Source organism: Pseudophryne corroboree, chromosome 2, assembly GCF_028390025.1.
Source record: "Pseudophryne corroboree isolate aPseCor3 chromosome 2, aPseCor3.hap2, whole genome shotgun sequence".
Taxonomy (NCBI): Eukaryota; Metazoa; Chordata; class Amphibia; order Anura; family Myobatrachidae; genus Pseudophryne; species Pseudophryne corroboree.
The window spans coordinates 1,050,033,537-1,050,055,332 of NC_086445.1; the positions used below are offsets into that span (position 1 = coordinate 1,050,033,537).

The 21,796-nt window shown below is 41.7% G+C and overlaps 1 protein-coding gene across 1 annotated transcript in view; it reads right to left on the reverse strand.

The window, feature by feature from the left end:
• Positions 1 to 21,796, reverse strand: part of LOC135050400 (uncharacterized) — a 96,690-nt gene that overhangs the window by 59,254 nt on the left and 15,640 nt on the right. The window contains exon 2 of the mRNA XM_063956887.1: positions 3,934 to 4,299. Coding sequence (XP_063812957.1) covers positions 3,934 to 4,299 — 366 coding nt within the window. The remainder of the gene's footprint in view (positions 1 to 3,933; positions 4,300 to 21,796) is intronic.

Consider the following 21,796-nt stretch of genomic DNA (forward strand, 5'->3'; position numbering starts at 1 on the left):
TTGTGACTCGTGACATTGACGATGCAATTCCATCAACGTCGTCTGCTAAGGCCAATACCCAAAGTCATAGAGGGCATGTAAAACACAAGAAGCAAAAATTAATACTCAGAATTTTTTTTTTATCTGATGGGAAACTTAAAATTGGCAATATGCCATTAACGACACGAAGTGGCAAGGAAAGGCTAAGGCCTTGGCCTATGTTCATGAATGGTGGCTCAGCTTCTCATGAAGATGGAAGCCCTCCTCCCTCTCAAAAATAAAAATAAAATAAGCTTGTTAAAGCACAGGAAAATACAACTGTGTGTTCAGAGATATCACAAATCCCCAAGGAGAGTCCAAGTGTGTCCGCGGTTGCGATGTCTAGGCCTGACCTTCCCAAGACTGTATGGGAAGAGGAGGCTCCTATCACCATTTGCACGCCCCCTGCAAGTGCTGGGAGGAGCACCGCCAGTCCAGTTGCTGATATTGAGATTGAGGATGTCACTGTAGAAGTACACCAGGATGAGGAGGATATAGGTGTAGACGGCACTGAGGAGGAAGTTGACGATGATGATTCTGATGGTGATGTGGTTTGTTTGAATAAGGCACCAGTGGAGACAGTTTATGTCCGTGGGATGAGAAAGCCCATTGTCATGCCTGGGCAAAATACCAAAAAAGCCACCTCTTTGATGTGGAATTATTTCTCTACAAATCCGGACAATAGGTGTCAAGCCGTGTGTAGTCTTTGTCAATCCATAAAAAGTAGGGGTAAGGACATTAACCACCTAGGAATATCCTCCCTTATACATCACCTGCAGCACATTCATCAGAAGTCATTGTCAAGCTCAGAAACTTTGGGTAAGAGCGGAAGCAGTCCACTGACACCTAAATACCTTCTTCCTCTTGTACCCAAGCTCCTGCAAGCCACACCACCAACTGCCTCAACGTCAACTTCATCTTCAGTCAGGAATGTCAGTAGTCCTGCAGGCCATGTCACTGGCATGACTGACGAGTCCTCTCCTAACCGGGATTCCTCCGGAGGATCCTTGAGTGTAACACCTACTGCTGCTGCTGCTGTTGTTGCTGCTGGGAGTCGATCGTCATCCCAGAGGGGCAGTCGGAAGACCACTTGTACTACTTCAACTAAGCAATTGACTGTCCAACAGCCCTTTGCGAGGAAGATGAAATATGAAAGCAGTCACCCTGTTGCAAAGCGGATTAATGAGACCATAACAACTATGCTGGTGTTAGACGTGCGTCCGTTATCTGCCATTAGTTCAGTGGGATTTAGACAGTTGATGGACGTACTTTGTCCCCGGTACCAAATCCCGTCTAGATTCCACTTCACTAGGAAAGCGATTCCCGGACTGTACAGGGACATTAAGAAAAGTGTCCTCAGTGTCCTGAAAAATGTGGTTGTACCCAGTGTCCACTTAACCACGGACACCTGGACAAGTGGAGCAGAGCAGACTCAGGACTATATGACTGTGAAATCCCACTGGGTAGATGTATTGCATCCCGCAGCAACAACAGCAGCGGCGGCACCAGTAGCAGCATCTCACAGACGTCAACTCATTCCTAGGCAGGCTACGCTATGTATCACTGGTTTCTGTAAGAGGCACACAGCTGACAACCTCTTACAGAAACTGAGGAAGATCATCGCAGAATGGCTTACCCCAATTGGACTCTCCTGGGGATTTGTGATATCGGACAACGCCACCAATATTGTGCATGCATTACATCTGGGCAAATTCCAGCATGTCCCATGTTTTGCACATACAACTAATTAAAGGATAAGAATTCCGAGCCCACCCGCTGGCGGTGATGCAGGGCAGTCTGGAGCGAGTGCTGACATCTGGTCCAGACTGAAGGACCTACCAACAATTACTGACATGTCGTCTACTGTCACTGCATATGATTCTCTCACCATTGAAAAAATGGTGGAGGATTATATGAGTGACCGCATCCAAGGAAAAAGAGGCAATTTGGAGGCCCTTGCAGAAACTGGCTTTATTCTACCTAAGTTGCCCTCCCTCCAGTGTGTACTCCGAAAGAGTGTTTAGTGCAGCAGGTCACCTTGTCAGCGATTGGCATAGGAGGTTACTTCCAGAAAATGTGGAGAAGATGATGTTCATCAAAATGAATTTTAAATTCTTCCAGGAAGACCTTTACCAGCAGCAATTGCCTCCAGAAAGTACACAGGGAGCTGAGATGGTGGATTCCAGAGGGGACGAATTAATAATCTGTGAGGAGGGGGATGTACACAGTGAAAGGGGTGATGAATCGGAGGGTGAAGATGAGGTGGACATCTTGCCTCTGTAGAGCCAGTTTGTGCAAGGAGAGATTGATTGCTTCTTTTTTTGGTGGGGGCCCAAACCAACCACTCATTTCAGTCACAGTCGTGTGGCAGACCCTGTCGCTGAAATGATGGGTTCGTTAAAGTGTGCATGTCCTGTTTATACAACATAAGGGTGGGTGGGAGGGGTGGGAGGGGTGGGTGGGAGCGCCCAAGGACAATTCCATCTTGCACCTCTTTTTTTTCTCTTTGCATTATTGTGGTCATTCCGAGTTGATCGCTAGCTACATTCGTTTGCTGTGCAGCGATGATGCAAAAAAAATGGCATTTCTGCGCATGCGTATGCGGCGCAATGCGCACGCACGTCATACTATTACAACGACCGATGTAGTTTCACACAAGGTCTAGCGAACCTTTTCAGTCGCACTGCTGGCCGCAGAGTGATTGACATGAAATGGGCGTTTCTGGGTGTCAACTGACCGTTTTCGGGGAGTGTTCTAAAAAATGCAGGCGTGCCAGGAAAAACGCAGGCGTGGCTGGGCGAACGCAGGGCATGTTTGTGACATCAAAAAAGGAACTGAACAGTCTGCAGTCATCGCAAGCACTGAGTAGGTATTGAGCTACTCTAAAACTGCCCAAAAAAACGTTGCCGCCGCTCTGCGATCCTTTCGTTCACACTTCTGCTAAGCTAAAATACACTCCCAGTGGGCGGCGGCATAGCGTTTGCACGGCTGCTAAAAACTGCTAGCGAGTGATCAACTTGGAATGACCACCTATGTGCTCTTTGGGGCTAGTTTTTAAACTGCCATCCTGTCTGCCACTGCAGTGCCACTCCTAGATGGGCCAGGTGTTTGTGCCGCCCACTTGTGTCGCTTAGCTTAGTCATACAGTGACCTCGGTGCAACCTTTTGGCCTAAAAACAATATTGTGAGGTGTGAGGTGTTCATAATAGACTGGAAATGAGTGGGAATTATTGTTATTGAGGTTAATAATACTGCAGGAGCAAAATAACCCCCAAATTCTGTGATTTTAGCTGTTTTTGTGTTTTTTTCAAAAATTATCCAGATACAAAACCAAAACCAAAATCCAAAAGGGTGGTTTTGGCAAAACCAGTCCAGATCCAAAGCACGAGCGGGGATCCAGATCCAAAACCAAAACATGAAACGTGTCCGCCGCACATCTCTACCCATAAGCATGAGCCCATACTACTGCACTCTCCCGGTGGGGCCTTCAAGCCTCAGTCAGACACTGAAACACACTCCAAATCACCCCAAACATGCCCAAATATGCCAGGCCACACCCATTTCCCATTAGGCCCCACCTCTCTGCCTGTGCGATTGAGGACAGTAGGAATAAATAAGAGGAAGCCTCCATATATCAGGAAACCGTTTCCCTGAATCCCCAATCTGATGGCAACACAGATCTGCTGATCGATGATCCGTCTGTGAATTGGGAAATTCTCCAGTTTAGAAATCTCTGATTTACCTATCCCGACCAATTTCATCTGGAATTGGAGAATCTAGATTTTTAAACATGTTTAATATTCCTGATTCCCTGACCCGGTTATAGGGGGATTGGAATATTTCCATAATCTGTCGCTAATGCATGGAGGCCTTAAACTGTATACAGGTGGTTATATCACACGCTACGATACTTACCCTGTACATGCAGTGTGTAATTAGCTGTTATTATAGTTGCTCCCGTTGGTCGCCTGGTGACAGTAGCTGTATAATCTCCAGCATTCTCCCTGGTGACATTATATAGGGTCAGATTCCCATCCTCAGATACATTATAGTTATAAAATAGTCCTGTATCATTTATATTCAGTGTACAACGAATACTGTCAGCCAGTCGTACTGATGTATTGGACTCAAGCTGCGCTGTTACATCTCTGTATCTCCAGTGAAACACATCACATTTCCGTGGCCCCTGATGATGTACAGTCACTGCGTGTCTTATGCGGAGGGTGACGCTGGATCCAAGACGGGCGATGATGATCTCTCTCTGGTCACCGGGAGATTCTCCTGCACACAGAGAGAGAACATGTTACACTATAGTATGTACCAGTAAAATCATACATATGGGTCAGCGTGGGTCACCTAGGCCTACATATGAGACCCCCATCTGCCAGGAGACATCATCCAGGTAACACCACCATCTGCATATTATTGATTCAGAGATGTACGCATTCCCAGTGTACACCTGCAGCTGGATGTGGGAGGCTTACCCACATTCCCGGGAGTGCCATCCTATTTTCAGGAGCCTCCCGGCCATTCCGGGAGAGTAGGCAAATATGTTATTACATCATTATTGGTGCACATGCAGAGTCTCACTGGTGCTCAGTGCTGCTGAGAATGCGGTAAAGCAGAGAGTCATTGGCTCTCATTCCGAGTTGATCGCTCGCTATGGATTTTCGCAGCGCAGCGATGAGGCAAAAATCGTCAGTTCTGCACATGCGTATGCACCGCAATGTGCACTCGCGATGTACAGGTACAAAGGCCGTTGTGTTTGTGCACAAGTTCTAGCGAATGACAGGAAGGGGGTGTTTCTGGGTGTCAACTGACCGTTTTCAGGGAGTGTTTGCAAAAATGCAGGCGTGTCTGAAAAAACGCAGGCGTGGCTGGGCGGGTGTATGATGTCAAATCCGGACACGAATAGGCTGAAGTGATCGCAAGCGCTGAGTAGGTTCAGAGCTACTCAGAAACTGCACAAACTGTTTTTGCAGAGCTCGGCTGCACAGGCGTTCTCACTTCTGCTAAGCTAAAATTCACTCCCAGTGGGCTGCGGCATAGCGTTTGCAAGGCTGCTAAAAACTGCTAGCGAGCGATCAACTCGGAGTGACCCCCATTGTCCCTAGTTAACTACTGGCTGAGCTAGATGGATGTAGGCAGCAAAATTTTCTATTACATGTTTATAGTAAAATTTAGGAACATTTTTATTTCATTTATGTCACACTGGTGCTGTAACGTAACTGCAGCACTTTGGGGCACAGCACACTGTTGGTGGGTTTTTGTGTCACTGCTAGGTGCAGTATTAACCCCTAGTGCACAGTGAACGCTGGTGTTTTTTTATCCTTGCCCGCAGTGCAGCCCAGAGCTAATATAAAACAGGGCAGCATTAACCCATGGAGCACACTGGTGTTTTTTGTCAGTGCCTAGCATACAGTACATTACAGCCCAGAGCTCCTAGGACATGGCAGCAGCATAAACACTTTTTTGGTGACAACAAACGTTTTTGGTGAAAAGTAAAAATAAATAAATAAATTAAAGAAATTGTTTTTTTTGTACAACTCGTATGTTGTAAAAATTGTTGTTCCTTTGTACAACTATTGTGTGCTGTAGGTGCTATGTCCCACTGCATTCACATAAATATAAGCACTGTGACTCTGCAGCGTGAGTTGTCATTTGTGAAAAAAAAAAAAAATTTTGTATAACTTGTGTGTGCTGTAGGTGCCGTGTCACTGCATTAAGAAATATAAGCACTGAGTTGATAAGGAGTAACAACCAAGTACTAGTGCCACGGCTGCTGCCACTCATGGTAGTACAACATGTCGAAGTCGGAAAATATTACAGTACACACATCACCTACAAACACCACATAGATGGCCTCCGTGCGCGTACTTATTCGGCCGTGCGTGCACATATTTGCAATTTGCGTATGGTCGCTCCCGCGGTCCTGCGTATTAGCGCATGGTATAAGTAATTACGGTAGAATTTGTACTCGCATGGAAAAGCCACTAAGACATATCATATATTTAATATATGTATTGCATAAATCACCCACTGTCTGCTCACTCTTCTAATAAGCATGAAGATGGGTCGCACATAAATGATCCTCCCAGAAACTGAAATACAATGTACCATATGGCCTTATTTACACAAAGCTTTGAAATCCTATGAAGAAGGCAAATACCTTTGTTTACCCCTATTGTTGTAGAGTAGTCCAGTATCTGTTGAAGACAATAAATACTGGATTGTCATTGTCTTATCTGAAGATAGGACAAACAAGAAAGACAATATTCAGGAACCTAGGTTGACTGAAGAGATACTCAATTAGCAATAGCTAACAAAATTACAAACCAGACATTTAGAAATCTGAGGTAATAATATTCATAGTCTAAACTCTTGGAGATATATGTATATATATATATATATATATATATATATATATTCATTTCCCAACAAATTGTAATAGTAGGAGTGTGTGTGTGTGTGTATGCATGTATGTATGTATATATATATATCAAAGTCATAAAGATCCCTGGCACTCCGGACTTACATACACCTTGCTCCGGTGCCCTCCCTGCAGCACACTGTCCGTCTATATTTCCCTTTAAACGGGCGGCACTCAGAGACTTGCAACCAATTTGTAAAGTGCAAAAAAAAGCCTCACTGGGCTGATTTAACTGTGACGTTTCGGGGTATTACTCCCCTTCCTCAGACAAATTCACAAATCAAATACAGTGCAATATATAGATAAAAACAAACTTGTGCCCTCCAATGCCCTCCGTGTGTGTCCCACGCTCCCGGCCGCCGTCCCGCAAATATAAAGCGATCGACTGTGTGCCAGCTTCCAGACGGGGCGGCTACCGGGGTAAAAAGCTGTTACAACTTGAATCCAGATGGATTTACAGATTGGACTGCCTGGCCCCCAGAGGTCTTAACGAAACGTTGGGATTGTCACACTTCTTGTAATTCAGCTGCGTCAGATTTAATTTCTTAATTTTTTGCATAATTTTTGCACAGTCTCTATAGAATATGAACAGTTCTCATGATTATACTTTTTAACTACTAGATGGCAATAGTCTCGTACATTACGCCAAGAGGGTCATGTTTTAAATATTGAATACAGAAAATAGGTTTGCACATAATTCTGATATATGTACATAGGTGAGAAGATTACAGCACTTTGCTGAAATGGTCATATTTTAATTTAATGTTTTGAGGTATATCACCCTTGTAGTATGTTTATAATTAACACATTTGTCTTAGTATATTTGCAAAGTCCAAAGATTCATGGTGTATTGTTTGTTCATGTTTATATTGCACTTTATTGATATGAAGCACTTGAATGTATGCATATTGTAGTATTACGGTCTGGATATTCACGGCACACTGTTATTGTTTTCCAGTGTGTTCCCATGACGACCGGGGCCAGACGGGTGACGTCACTTCCGGCGCGACGGGAGACCCGCGACTGGAAGTGCCACTGCAGGACGGTTGCCGGGAGCGTGGGACACACACGGAGGGCATTGGAGGGCACAGGTTTGTTTTTATCTATATATTGCACTGTATTTGATTTGTGAATTTGTCTGAGGAAGGGGAGTAATACCCCGAAACGTCACCATTAAATCAGCCCAGTGGGGCTTTTTTTTTGCACTTTACAAATTGGTTGCAAGTCTCTGAGTGCCGCCCGTTTAAAGGGAAATATATATATATATATATATATATACAAAAATACAGAATGTCAGAGGGAGCTGTATATGTTGATTGTGTAAAATACTCTTCCGGATTATGACCACAAAGTGATAAAATAACACTTGGTTTATTCACATATTATCTATGCACATTATACTTTGATGAACATAGATTATCACATAAAAATCAAATGGTGAACATATTTAAAATACAGATTCCAATTTTGTTGAAGACATGATATAATCAGTGTATTCCATCCAATAGTATTATATACAGGATGTCTGATGTTCTCACAGAAAAACCATACCCGACGCGTTTCGTCCCAAAGGACTTCATCAGGGGTTCATGTCAATCAATATTGGAAGAGTTATGGGGGAAAGAAACCGATTTAGCGGTAATGTTGTTCCCACAAGTAAATTCAAGGAATTAAAATCAAAACAAAATCACGCTGAGTGCACCAGTGTTCACCATTGGTCCAGCCTATAATACAAATATTGACCTCATATAAGTGCAAACTGGGAGGTTGTGCTGTTGTATTCCCTATCAGCTACAAACACACTTATAATGATCCGGCTTTGAATAGTGACAGGCTCTCCTGAACAGCAGTGCTGTTCAGGAGAGCCTGTCACTATTCAAAGCCGGATCATTATAAGTGTGTTTGTAGCTGATAGGGAATACAACAGCACAACCTCCCAGTTTGCACTTATATGAGGTCAATATTTGTATTATAGGCTGGACCAATGGTGAACACTGGTGCACTCAGCGTGATTTTGTTTTGATTTTAATTCCTTGAATTTACTTGTGGGAACAACATTACCGCTAAATCGGTTTCTTTCCCCCATAACTCTTCCAATATTGATTGACATGAACCCCTGATGAAGTCCTTTGGGATGAAACGCGTCGGGTATGGTTTTTCTGTGAGAACATCAGACATCCTGTATATAATACTATTGGATGGAATACACTGATTATATCATGTCTTCAACAAAATTGGAATCTGTATTTTAAATATGTTCACCATTTGATTTTTATGTGATAATCTATGTTTATCAAAGTATAATGTGCATAGATAATATGTGAATAAACCAAGTGTTATTTTATCACTTTGTGGTCATAATCCGGAAGAGTATTTTACACAATCAACATATACAGCTCCCTCTGACATTCTGTATTTTTGTATCCTATTATCTGTACTCTAGCTAACAGAGAGTACGTCATAAGGCTTGCAGCTCATATATAGCGCATAATTGGGTCTACACCACATCCAATATATATATATATATATATATATATATATCTCTATGGATATATGTATATCTTGAGGATGGAAATAGATAATCATATCATGTGTGGTATCATATTGTTCAGAGTCACGTAAACATTAATCTGGTGGGGATAAGAATATTATCATATATTGCAACATTAAGTAATTAATAATACCAGATTTATGTATGATTAATGTGATGGGTTTAACTGGTCATGGGGCGGGAACTCAGATGCAAACAACAGAAATCACATCTCAAGTCTTAGCCATCGCCCACCTCTTGAGCTGACCAATGATCCCCGGTGCACATTATATGTCCCACCCCCGAACCAATGGAAGAAGAGCACACAGTGTCTATTGCATTATGTTTTGATCCACTGTATAAAAAGCCAGCTGCATGCCAGGTCACTATCACAGACTCTGAAGGTCATCTACCTTGATGACTGAGGGCCAGACTGGGAAGCGCAGGCAAACTAAAACATATGTACCATTGACTGTAGCCATTTTACTATTGTATTGTATTGTTATTGTAACCCCCTTTCAGTAATTATATGTTGGTGTGTCGGAACCCGGCATTTTAAATAGTCCTGTATGTAAATCAACGTTTACAATTGGGGGCTCCTCTGGTTTTTCACATGCTCACAGCCTAGCAGGTCATAGCAGACTTAATCTATCAGCAAAGGGTGGAAATTTATCTCACGTAACCTTTTCCTGGTTGGTGGATGTTCTAAAAACCCTATTTGTGTGCTGTTAGATTGTGTCTGCTCTGTCTGGTCTGCTGTCTCCAATGACAGATATTTACTGGAAAAGGTAAATCACTCCTAAAAACTTCCAGTAAATATAGGTCAATTAGGGGCCCTAAGTTGGGTACATTGCGATCCGCTATCAACAGTGTATCGTAGTACTGGCCAATGTGGGCGGGAGTGGGTGAAAGCGCTCTAAGAACTTTCACCGTAGGCTTATATTGAGTATTTTGGTGTTTGTGGGAAAAGGCCAACAATTATGGGAGCCAGTTGCTCAACTAAGAGACGTATGGTAGCCAGGGTTCAGGCAGAAGAGTCGCGGACCCCTTTTTATCATGTGTGAAAAATATGGTTCACACACGGAAGTTTTTTGCAATGAGTGGGTACGTATGACTGACAAAGATAGGGTATCATTCCTTAGGGTGGGCAGCTTTGAACCAGAGGTACTGCAGAATGTAGGTAGTAAAATATGTCCGATTAAATCCAGAAAACAAAGGATTAGACAAAACGAGTGTTTAAACCTGTGGCAACAAGAGGGGGAGGTGCAAAGGGAACAAACTCGCAAAACAACTTCCAAACATAGCAGGAATGAGGGCACAGACACACCATTATCGACACAGGTCGAAGGGGAAGAGATGGCTACAGTCAATGGTATATCTGTAAATGATAGTAGAATGCAAGAGAAATGTATTAACCCTAATTTTTGCAAGTTGTATCCTGTTTTGAAGTCTCTCCAAGGTTATAGGTCACAGGAAGATGAAGGACCCAGCCAAATCGCTACTCTCATTCAGGCAGTCACCTTGCAGGAAACTCAAGTGGGGCCTGTCCATCCAGTTAGAGCAGTAACAATATTCCCCACTGAAAGAACTGGTAAGGTCACAGCTACCGGTAAGTGTGAGACGGGTCATTACACAGAGACAACAACACCTTACAGCAAACAGATTAGGAACAGAATGGTAGGATTACATCCTGTCTTTGAAATAGTAACTCCCAATGGGGGAACCGATAGAGAGAAATCCTCACCTGGAATAATGCAATGTATTGCCTGTGGTCCAGAGCTGAGCTGCGGTCAATCATTTCAAAATTCCCCGATCCCCAGAAGCATTTAGCCAGATGTCAGAAGTTTATCAGAGATCTGGGTAACGCTCATGAACCAGCTAACAAAGATTGGCGGATATTTTTGAAAGCGTGCCTACCCCCTAATATTGACACCCAAAAATGTATCACTGAAAGTGTTGCTTTTAGTCCTGTATGTAAATCAATGTTTACAAACATCTAGTAAAGTGGTCCATGGAGCAGAAAGTAAAGGAAAGGGCACCTAAAATTAAAATATTTCCCAATGTTAAAAAAGGGGTAGAGGTGTCACACTAAAAACAGACAAATCAGTGCCCCCCCCCCCCCCCTAAAAAATAAAACTAATGCCGAAGAACAAAATTCACAAACTTCCTGAGGGGAGTCTAGGGGAGTCCAGGTTAGCTATGTGTGAATCTGACATTTCTCACACAGTACTCATAGAGAAGCCTTCTTCCACCATTTCTGTATCATCTGCAAAAGTAGGGATAAGCAGTACAAGTAAAGATAGTGATGATGACATAACAGAAATTGAGGATGCTAGTGTGGAAGTGGAACAGGATGAGGGGGGTATTTGTATACTATCAGACGCTAATGAGGATGTTGATGATGTTGTTTGTGTAAGTCAGCCACCAGTGGCAGCAGTTCTTGCCTGTGATAAAAAGAAAGCCATTGTGATGCCGGGGCATAATACCAAAAGAGCCACCTCTTGGATGTGGGATTATTTGTACCCAAATCCTGACAATGTTTGTGAAGGCATCTGCTCAATTTGTGATGCCAAAGTTAGTAGCGATAGGGATGATAACCATCTAGGCACCAACTCTATATTACATAATTTGCGGTGAGTTCATGAAATTTATTTGACAAAATTATAATTATAAGTAACAGCCTCATCATCAACCTCCTAATTAGTGATCAGAGGTAGTCCTTCCAAAAAATTGTATTGTGGGAGCACAAAAAAACCAAGCACTTCAGCCACAAAAGTGGCAGTCCCTGCTGAAGTGCTTGTGTATGTCCTTCATAAAAGTGGATGGGAGGATCCAAGGACAATTCCGTCTCGCACCACTTTTCTTTTTATAATGGGCTAGTGGTTTTTGCATTACTAAGTTCGCAACACATTTTTAACAATAAATGATGTGGTGCCGAACGCATGTTAATTTTATTGAATGTGAATCAATTAATTGATCATTCCTGTATTGTTTTATGGCTTTTCGTTTCCTGACTTGCTGCAAAACAAAAGGTTTACATTTTTTATGTAAATTTTTTTAAATAATCAATCAATCAATCAATCAATCAATCAAACAACCAATCCTTCTTTTACCTGCTTTCCACTATATACTCCACCTTCATTTCCCTGTACTGCCGTTGGGTCTCTGATCTAGTTCTTGATTTATGAAGGCATTCTTGGTTACTTTCTATGGGGTGATATAGATTATTAAACTGCCACCCTGTCTGCCACTACACTGCCACTCTGTTTCCCATGTGCCATGTTTAATGTTGAACTGCCACGTGTGTGCCACCACTGCTCAGCTTAGACAGCTCAGTGCAACCTATGGTCTAAATTGGATGAAAACAATATGATGAGCTGTGAGGTGGTCTAAGATGACTGGAAATTAATGTTATTGAGGTTAATAATACTGTCGGAACAAAAAAAAATGCCCCAATTATGTGATATTAGCTGTTTTTATAAATTTTTTGGGGAAAAATACAGATCCAAAACAAAAAAAAATACGGGAGGGAGGTTTTGGCAAAATCAAAACCAAAACACGAAGTTAATACAGGACCCAAAACCAAGACACAGGAGTCGACGCACATCTGTAGTTATGGCCACGGTGAGATAGAGATGACAGAGCAGGTAGCGTATTGCGCTGGAAGGGTTACAGTAATAGGCACATGCGTGCCCAAGGATCTGGATTGAACAGATGTGACGGGGGGGATTCAGCAAGGAGCAATTACAGCACTATAGGTCTGTGGTTATTTCATTGTACAGACAGAGAGACTGGAGCATTTCTGGGACTGAACCCCAACATCACCAAAGTGTAGTCTTGTATTTGAAATTTACACCATCTATGTATAAACATTATCAGGGTAATTATAGAGCAAAGGCGATCCCAAGGTGCTGCAGATCCAATGGGACATATTTACCCAAGATATATAGCGGAAAATCCCCAAAGATAGATGTCTATGAGGGATCCGCGCAAACAGTAAGTATCCACTAGATGAAAGATCTGACCACAAAGCAGCTACCATAGGTTTCAATGGAGGCTGCTCCATGTGGCACTGTATCCTACACACCTGCATATTACTATTCCATGTGGCACTGTATCCTACACACCTGTATATTACTATTCCATGTGGCACTGTATCCTACACACCTGCATATTACTATTCCATGTGGCACGGTATCCTACACACCTGTATATTACTATTCCATGTGGCACTGTATCCTACACACCTGCATATTACTATTCCATGTGACACTGTATCCTACACACCTGTATATTACTATTCCATGTGACACTGTATCCTACACACCTGCATATTACTATTCCATGTGGCACTGTATCCTACACACCTGCATATTACTATTCCATGTGACACTGTATCCTACACACCTGTATATTACTATTCCATGTGGCACTGTATCCTACACACCTGTATATTACTATTCCATGTGGCACTGTATCCTACACACCTGTATATTACTATTTCATGTGGCACTGTGTCCTACACACCTGTATATTACTATTCCATGTGACACTGTATCCTACACACCTGTATATTACTATTCCATGTGGCACTGTATCCTACACACCTGCATATTACTATTCCATGTGGCACTGTATCCTACACACCTGTATATTACTATTCCATGTGGCACTATATCCTACACACCTGTATATTACTATTCCATGTGACACTGTATCCTACACACCTGCATATTACTATTCCATGTGACACTGTATCTTACACACCTGCATATTACTATTCCATGTGGCACTGTATCCTACACACCTGTATATTACTATTCCATGTGACACTGTATCCTACACACCTGCATATTACTATTCCATGTGGCACTATATCCTACACACCTGCATATTACTATTCCATGTGGCACTCTATCCTACACACCTGCATATTACTATTCCATGTGGCACTATATACTACACACCTGCATATTACTATTCCATGTGGCACTGTATCCTACACACCTGCATATTACTATTCCATGTGGCACTGTAACCTACACACCTGTATATTACTATTCCATGTGGCACTGTATCCTACACACCTGTATATTACTAATCCATGTGACACTATATCCTACACACCTGCATATTACTATTCCATGTGGCACTGTATCCTACACACCTGCATATTACTATTCCATGTGGCACTGTATCCTACACACCTGCATATTACTATTCCATGTGACACTGTATCCTACACACCTGCATATTACTATTCCATGTGGCACTATATCCTACACACCTGCATATTACTATTCCATGTGGCACTGTATCTTACACACCTGTATATTATTATTCCATGTGGCACTATATCCTACACACCTGTATATTACTATTCCATGTGACACTGTATCCTACACACCTGCATATTACTATTCCATGTGGCACTATATCCTACACACCTGCATATTACTATTCCATGTGGCACTGTATCCTACACACCTGCATATTACTATTCCATGTGACACTGTATCCTACACACCTGTATATTACTATTCCATGTGGCACTGTATCCCACACACCTGCATATTACTATTCCATGTGACACTGTATCCTACACACCTGCATATTATTATTCCATGTGGCACTGTATCCCACACACCTGTATATTACTATTCCATGTGACACTGTATCCTACACACCTGTATATTACTATTCCATGTGACACTATATCCCACACACCTGCATATTACTATTCCATGTGACACTGTATCCTACACACCTGTATATTACTATTCCATGTGACACTGTATCTTACACACCTGCATATTACTATTCCATGTGACACTGTATCTTACACACCTGCATATTACTATTCCATGTGGCACTATATCCTACACACCTGCATATTACTATTCCATGTGGCACTGTATCCTACACACCTGCATATTACTATTCCATGTGGCACTGTATCCTACACACCTGCATATTACTATTCCATGTGACACTGTATCCTACACACCTGCATATTATTATTCCATGTGGCACTGTATCCCACACACCTGTATATTACTATTCCATGTGACACTATATGCCACACACCTGCATATTACTATTCCATGCGACACTGTATCCTACACACCTGCATATTACTATTCCATGTGACACTGTATCCTACACACCTGTATATTACTATTCCATGTGACACTATATCCCACACACCTGTATATTACTATTCCATGTGACACTGTATCCTACACACCTGTATATTACTATTCCATGTGACACTGTATCTTACACACCTGCATATTACTATTCCATGTGACACTGTATCCTACACACCTGCATATTACTATTCCATGTGACACTGTATCCTACACACCTGCATATTACTATTCCATGTGACACTGTATCCTACACACCTGTATATTACTATTCCATGTGGCACTGTATCCTACACACCTGTATATTACTATTCCATGTGGCACTGTATCCTACACATCTGCATATTACTATTCCATGTGACACTGTATCATACACACCTGCATATTACTATTCCATGTGACACTGTATCTTACACACCTGTATATTACTATTCCATGTGACACTGTATCCTACACACCTGTATATTACTATTCCATGTGACACTGTATCCTACACACCTGTGTATTACTATTCCATGTGGCACTGTATCCTACACACCTGTATATTACTATTCCATGTGACACTGTATCCTACACTCCTGCATATTACTATTCCATGTGACACTGTATCCTACACAACTGTATATTACTATTCCATGTGGCACTGTATCCTACACACCTGTATATTACTATTCCATGTGGCACTGTATACTACACACCTGCATATTACTATTCCATGTGGCACTGTATCCTACACACCTGTATATTACTATTCCATGTGATACTGTATCCTACACACCTGTATATTACTATTCCATGTGGCACTATATCCTACACACCTGCATATTACTATTCCATGTGATACTGTATCCTACACACCTGTATATTACTATTCCATGTGACACTGTATCCTACACACCTGCATATTACTATTCCATGTGGCACTGTATACTACACACCTGTATATTACTTTTCCATGTGACACTGTATCCTACACACCTGCATATTACTATTCCATGTGGCACTGTATACTACACACCTGTATATTACTATTCCATGTGACACTGTATCCTACACACCTGCATATTACTATTCCATGTGGTACTGTATCCTACACACCTGCATATTACTATTCCATGTGACACTGTATCCTACACACCTGCATATTACTATTCCATGTGGCAATGTATCCTACACACCTGCATATTACTATTCCATGTGGCACTGTATCCTACACACCTGTATTTTACTATTCCATGTGACACTGTATCCTACACACCTGCATATTACTATTCCATGTGGCACTATATCCTACACACCTGCATATTACTATTCCATGTGACACTGTATCCTACACAACTGTATATTACTATTCCATGTGGCACTGTATCCTACACACCTGTATATTACTATTCCATGTGACACTGTATCCTACACACCTGCATATTACTATTCCATGTGACACTGTATCCCACACACCTGTATATTACTATTCCATGTGGCACTGTATCCTACACACCTGCATATTACTATTCCATGTGGCACTGTATCCTACACACCTGCATATTACTATTCCATGTGACACTGTATCCTACACACCTGTATATTACTATTCCATGTGGCACTGTATCCTACACACCTGCATATTACTATTCCATGTGGCACTGTATCCTACAAACCTGCATATTACTATTCCATGTGACACTGTATCCTACACACCTGCATATTACTATTCCATGTGGCACTGTATCCTACACACCTGCATATTACTATTCCATGTGGCACTGTATCCTACACACCTGCATATCACTATTCCATGTGACACTGTATCCTACACACCTGCATATTACTATTCCATGTGGCACTGTATCCTACACACCTGCATATCACTATTCCATGTGACACTGTATCCTACACACCTGCATATTACTATTCCATGTGACACTGTATCCTACACACCTGTATATTACTATTCCATGTGACACTATATCCCACACACCTGTATATTACTATTCCATGTGACACTGTATCCTACACACCTGTATATTACTATTCCATGTGACACTGTATCTTACACACCTGCATATTACTATTCCATGTGACACTGTATCCTACACACCTGCATATTACTATTCCATGTGACACTGTATCCTACACACCTGCATATTACTATTCCATGTGACACTGTATCCTACACACCTGTATATTACTATTCCATGTGGCACTGTATCCTACACACCTGTATATTACTATTCCATGTGGCACTGTATCCTACACATCTGCATATTACTATTCCATGTGACACTGTATCATACACACCTGCATATTACTATTCCATGTGACACTGTATCTTACACACCTGCATATTACTATTCCATGTGACACTGTATCCTACACACCTGTATATTACTATTCCATGTGACACTGTATCCTACACACCTGTGTATTACTATTCCATGTGGCACTGTATCCTACACACCTGTATATTACTATTCCATGTGACACTGTATCCTACACTCCTGCATATTACTATTCCATGTGACACTGTATCCTACACAACTGTATATTACTATTCCATGTGGCACTGTATCCTACACACCTGTATATTACTATTCCATGTGGCACTGTATACTACACACCTGCATATTACTATTCCATGTGGCACTGTATCCTACACACCTGTATATTACTATTCCATGTGATACTGTATCCTACACACCTGTATATTACTATTCCATGTGGCACTATATCCTACACACCTGCATATTACTATTCCATGTGATACTGTATCCTACACACCTGTATATTACTATTCCATGTGACACTGTATCCTACACACCTGCATATTACTATTCCATGTGGCACTGTATACTACACACCTGTATATTACTATTCCATGTGACACTGTATCCTACACACCTGCATATTACTATTCCATGTGGCACTGTATACTACACACCTGTATATTACTATTCCATGTGACACTGTATCCTACACACCTGCATATTACTATTCCATGTGGTACTGTATCCTACACACCTGCATATTACTATTCCATGTGACACTGTATCCTACACACCTGCATATTACTATTCCATGTGGCAATGTATCCTACACACCTGCATATTACTATTCCATGTGGTACTGTATCCTACACACCTGTATATTACTATTCCATGTGACACTGTATCCTACACACCTGCATATTACTATTCCATGTGGCACTATATCCTACACACCTGCATATTACTATTCCATGTGACACTGTATCCTACACAACTGTATATTACTATTCCATGTGGCACTGTATCCTACACACCTGTATATTACTATTCCATGTGACACTGTATCCTACACACCTGCATATTACTATTCCATGTGACACTGTATCCCACACACCTGTATATTACTATTCCATGTGGCACTGTATCCTACACACCTGCATATTACTATTCCATGTGGCACTGTATCCTACACACCTGCATATTACTATTCCATGTGACACTGTATCCTACACACCTGTATATTACTATTCCATGTGGCACTGTATCCTACACACCTGCATATTACTATTCCATGTGGCACTGTATCCTACAAACCTGCATATTACTATTCCATGTGACACTGTATCCTACACACCTGCATATTACTATTCCATGTGGCACTGTATCCTACACACCTGCATATTACTATTCCATGTGGCACTGTATCCTACACACCTGCATATCACTATTCCATGTGACACTGTATCCTACACACCTGCATATTACTATTCCATGTGGCACTGTATCCTACACACCTGCATATCACTATTCCATGTGACACTGTATCCTACACACCTGCATATTACTATTCCATGTGGCACTGTATCCTACACACCTGCATATTACTATTCCATGTGACACTGTATCCTACACACCTGTATATTACTATTCCATGTGACACTGTATCCTACACTCCTGCATATTACTATTCCATGTGACACTGTATCCTACACTCCTGCATATTACTATTCCATGTGACACTGTATCCTACACACCTGCATATTACTATTCCATGTGACACTGTAACCTACACACCTGTATATTACTATTCCATGTGGCACTGTATCCTACACACCTGCATATTACTATTCCATGTGGCACTGTATCCTACACACCTGCATATTACTATTCCATGTGACACTGTATCCTACACACCTGCATATTACTATTCCATGTAGCACTGTATCCTACACACCTGCATATTACTATTCCATGTGGCACTGTATCCTACACACCTGCATATCACTATTCCATGTGACACTGTATCCTACACACCTGCATATCACTATTCCATGTGGCACTGTATCCTACACACCTGCATATCACTATTCCATGTGACACTGTATCCTACACACCTGCATATTACTATTCCATGTGGCACTGTATCCTACACACCTGCATATTACTATTCCATGTGGCACTGTATCCTACACACCTGCATATTACTATTCCATGTGACACTGTATCCTACACACCTGCATATTACTATTCCATGTGGCACTATATCCTACACACCTGCATATTACTATTCCATGTGACACTGTATCCTACACAACTGTATATTACTATTCCATGTGGCACTGTATCCTACACACCTGTATATTACTATTCCATGTGACACTGTATCCTACACACCTGCATATTACTATTCCATGTGACACTGTATCCTACACACCTGTATATTACTATTCCATGTGGCACTGTATCCTACACACCTGCATATTACTATTCCATGTGGCACTGTATCCTACACACCTGTATATTACTATTCCATGTGACACTGTATCCTACACACCTGCATATTACTATTCCATGTGGCACTGTATCCTACACACCTGCATATTACTATTCCATGTGGCACTGTATCCTACACACCTGCATATCACTATTCCATGTGACACTGTATCCTACACACCTGCATATTACTATTCCATGTGGCACTGTATCCTACACACCTGCATATCACTATTCCATGTGACACTGTATCCTACACACCTGCATATTACTATTCCATGTGGCACTGTATCCTACACACCTGCATATTACTATTCCATGTGACACTGTATCCTACACACCTGTATATTACTATTCCATGTGACACTGTATCCTACACTCCTGCATATTACTATTCCATGTGACACTGTATCCTACACTCCTGCATATTACTATTCCATGTGACACTGTATCCTACACACCTGCATATTACTATTCCATGTGACACTGTAACCTACACACCTGTATATTACTATTCCATGTGGCACTGTATCCTACACACCTGCATATTACTATTCCATGTGGCACTGTATCCTACACACCTGCATATTACTATTCCATGTGACACTGTATCCTACACACCTGCATATTACTATTCCATGTAGCACTGTATCCTACACACCTGCATATTACTATTCCATGTGGCACTGTATCCTACACACCTGCATATCACTATTCCATGTGACACTGTATCCTACACACCTGCATATCACTATTCCATGTGGCACTGTATCCTACACACCTGCATATCACTATTCCATGTGACACTGTATCCTACACACCTGCATATTACTATTCCATGTGGCACTGTATCCTACACACCTGCATATTACTATTCCATGTGGCACTGTATCCTACACACCTGCATATTACTATTCCATGTGACACTGTATCCTACACACCTGCATATTACTATTCCATGTGGCACTATATCCTACACACCTGCATATTACTATTCCATGTGACACTGTATCCTACACAACTGTATATTACTATTCCATGTGGCACTGTATCCTACACACCTGTATATTACTATTCCATGTGACACTGTATCCTACACACCTGCATATTACTATTCCATGTGACACTGTATCCTACACACCTGTATATTACTATTCCATGTGGCACTGTATCCTACACACCTGCATATTACTATTCCATGTGGCACTGTATCCTACACACCTGTATATTACTATTCCATGTGACACTGTATCCTACACACCTGCATATTACTATTCCATGTGGCACTGTATCCTACACACCTGCATATTACTATTCCATGTGGCACTGTATCCTACACACCTGCATATCACTATTCCATGTGACACTGTATCCTACACACCTGCATATTACTATTCCATGTGGCACTGTATCCTACACACCTGCATATCACTATTCCATGTGACACTGTATCCTACACACCTGCATATTACTATTCCATGTGGCACTGTATCCTACACACCTGTATATTACTATTCCATGTGACACTGTATCCTACACACCTGTATATTACTATTCCATGTGACACTGTATCCTACACTCCTGCATATTACTATTCCATGTGGCACTGTATCCTACACACCTGCATATCACTATTCCATGTGACACTGTATCCTACACACCTGCATATTACTATTCCATGTGGCACTGTATCCTACACACCTGCATATTACTATTCCATGTGACACTGTATCCTACACACCTGTATATTACTATTCCATGTGACACTGTATCCTACACTCCTGCATATTACTATTCCATGTGACACTGTATCCTACACTCCTGCATATTACTATTCTATGTGACACTGTATCCTACACACCTGCATATTACTATTCCATGTGGTACTGTATCCTACACACCTGCATATTAC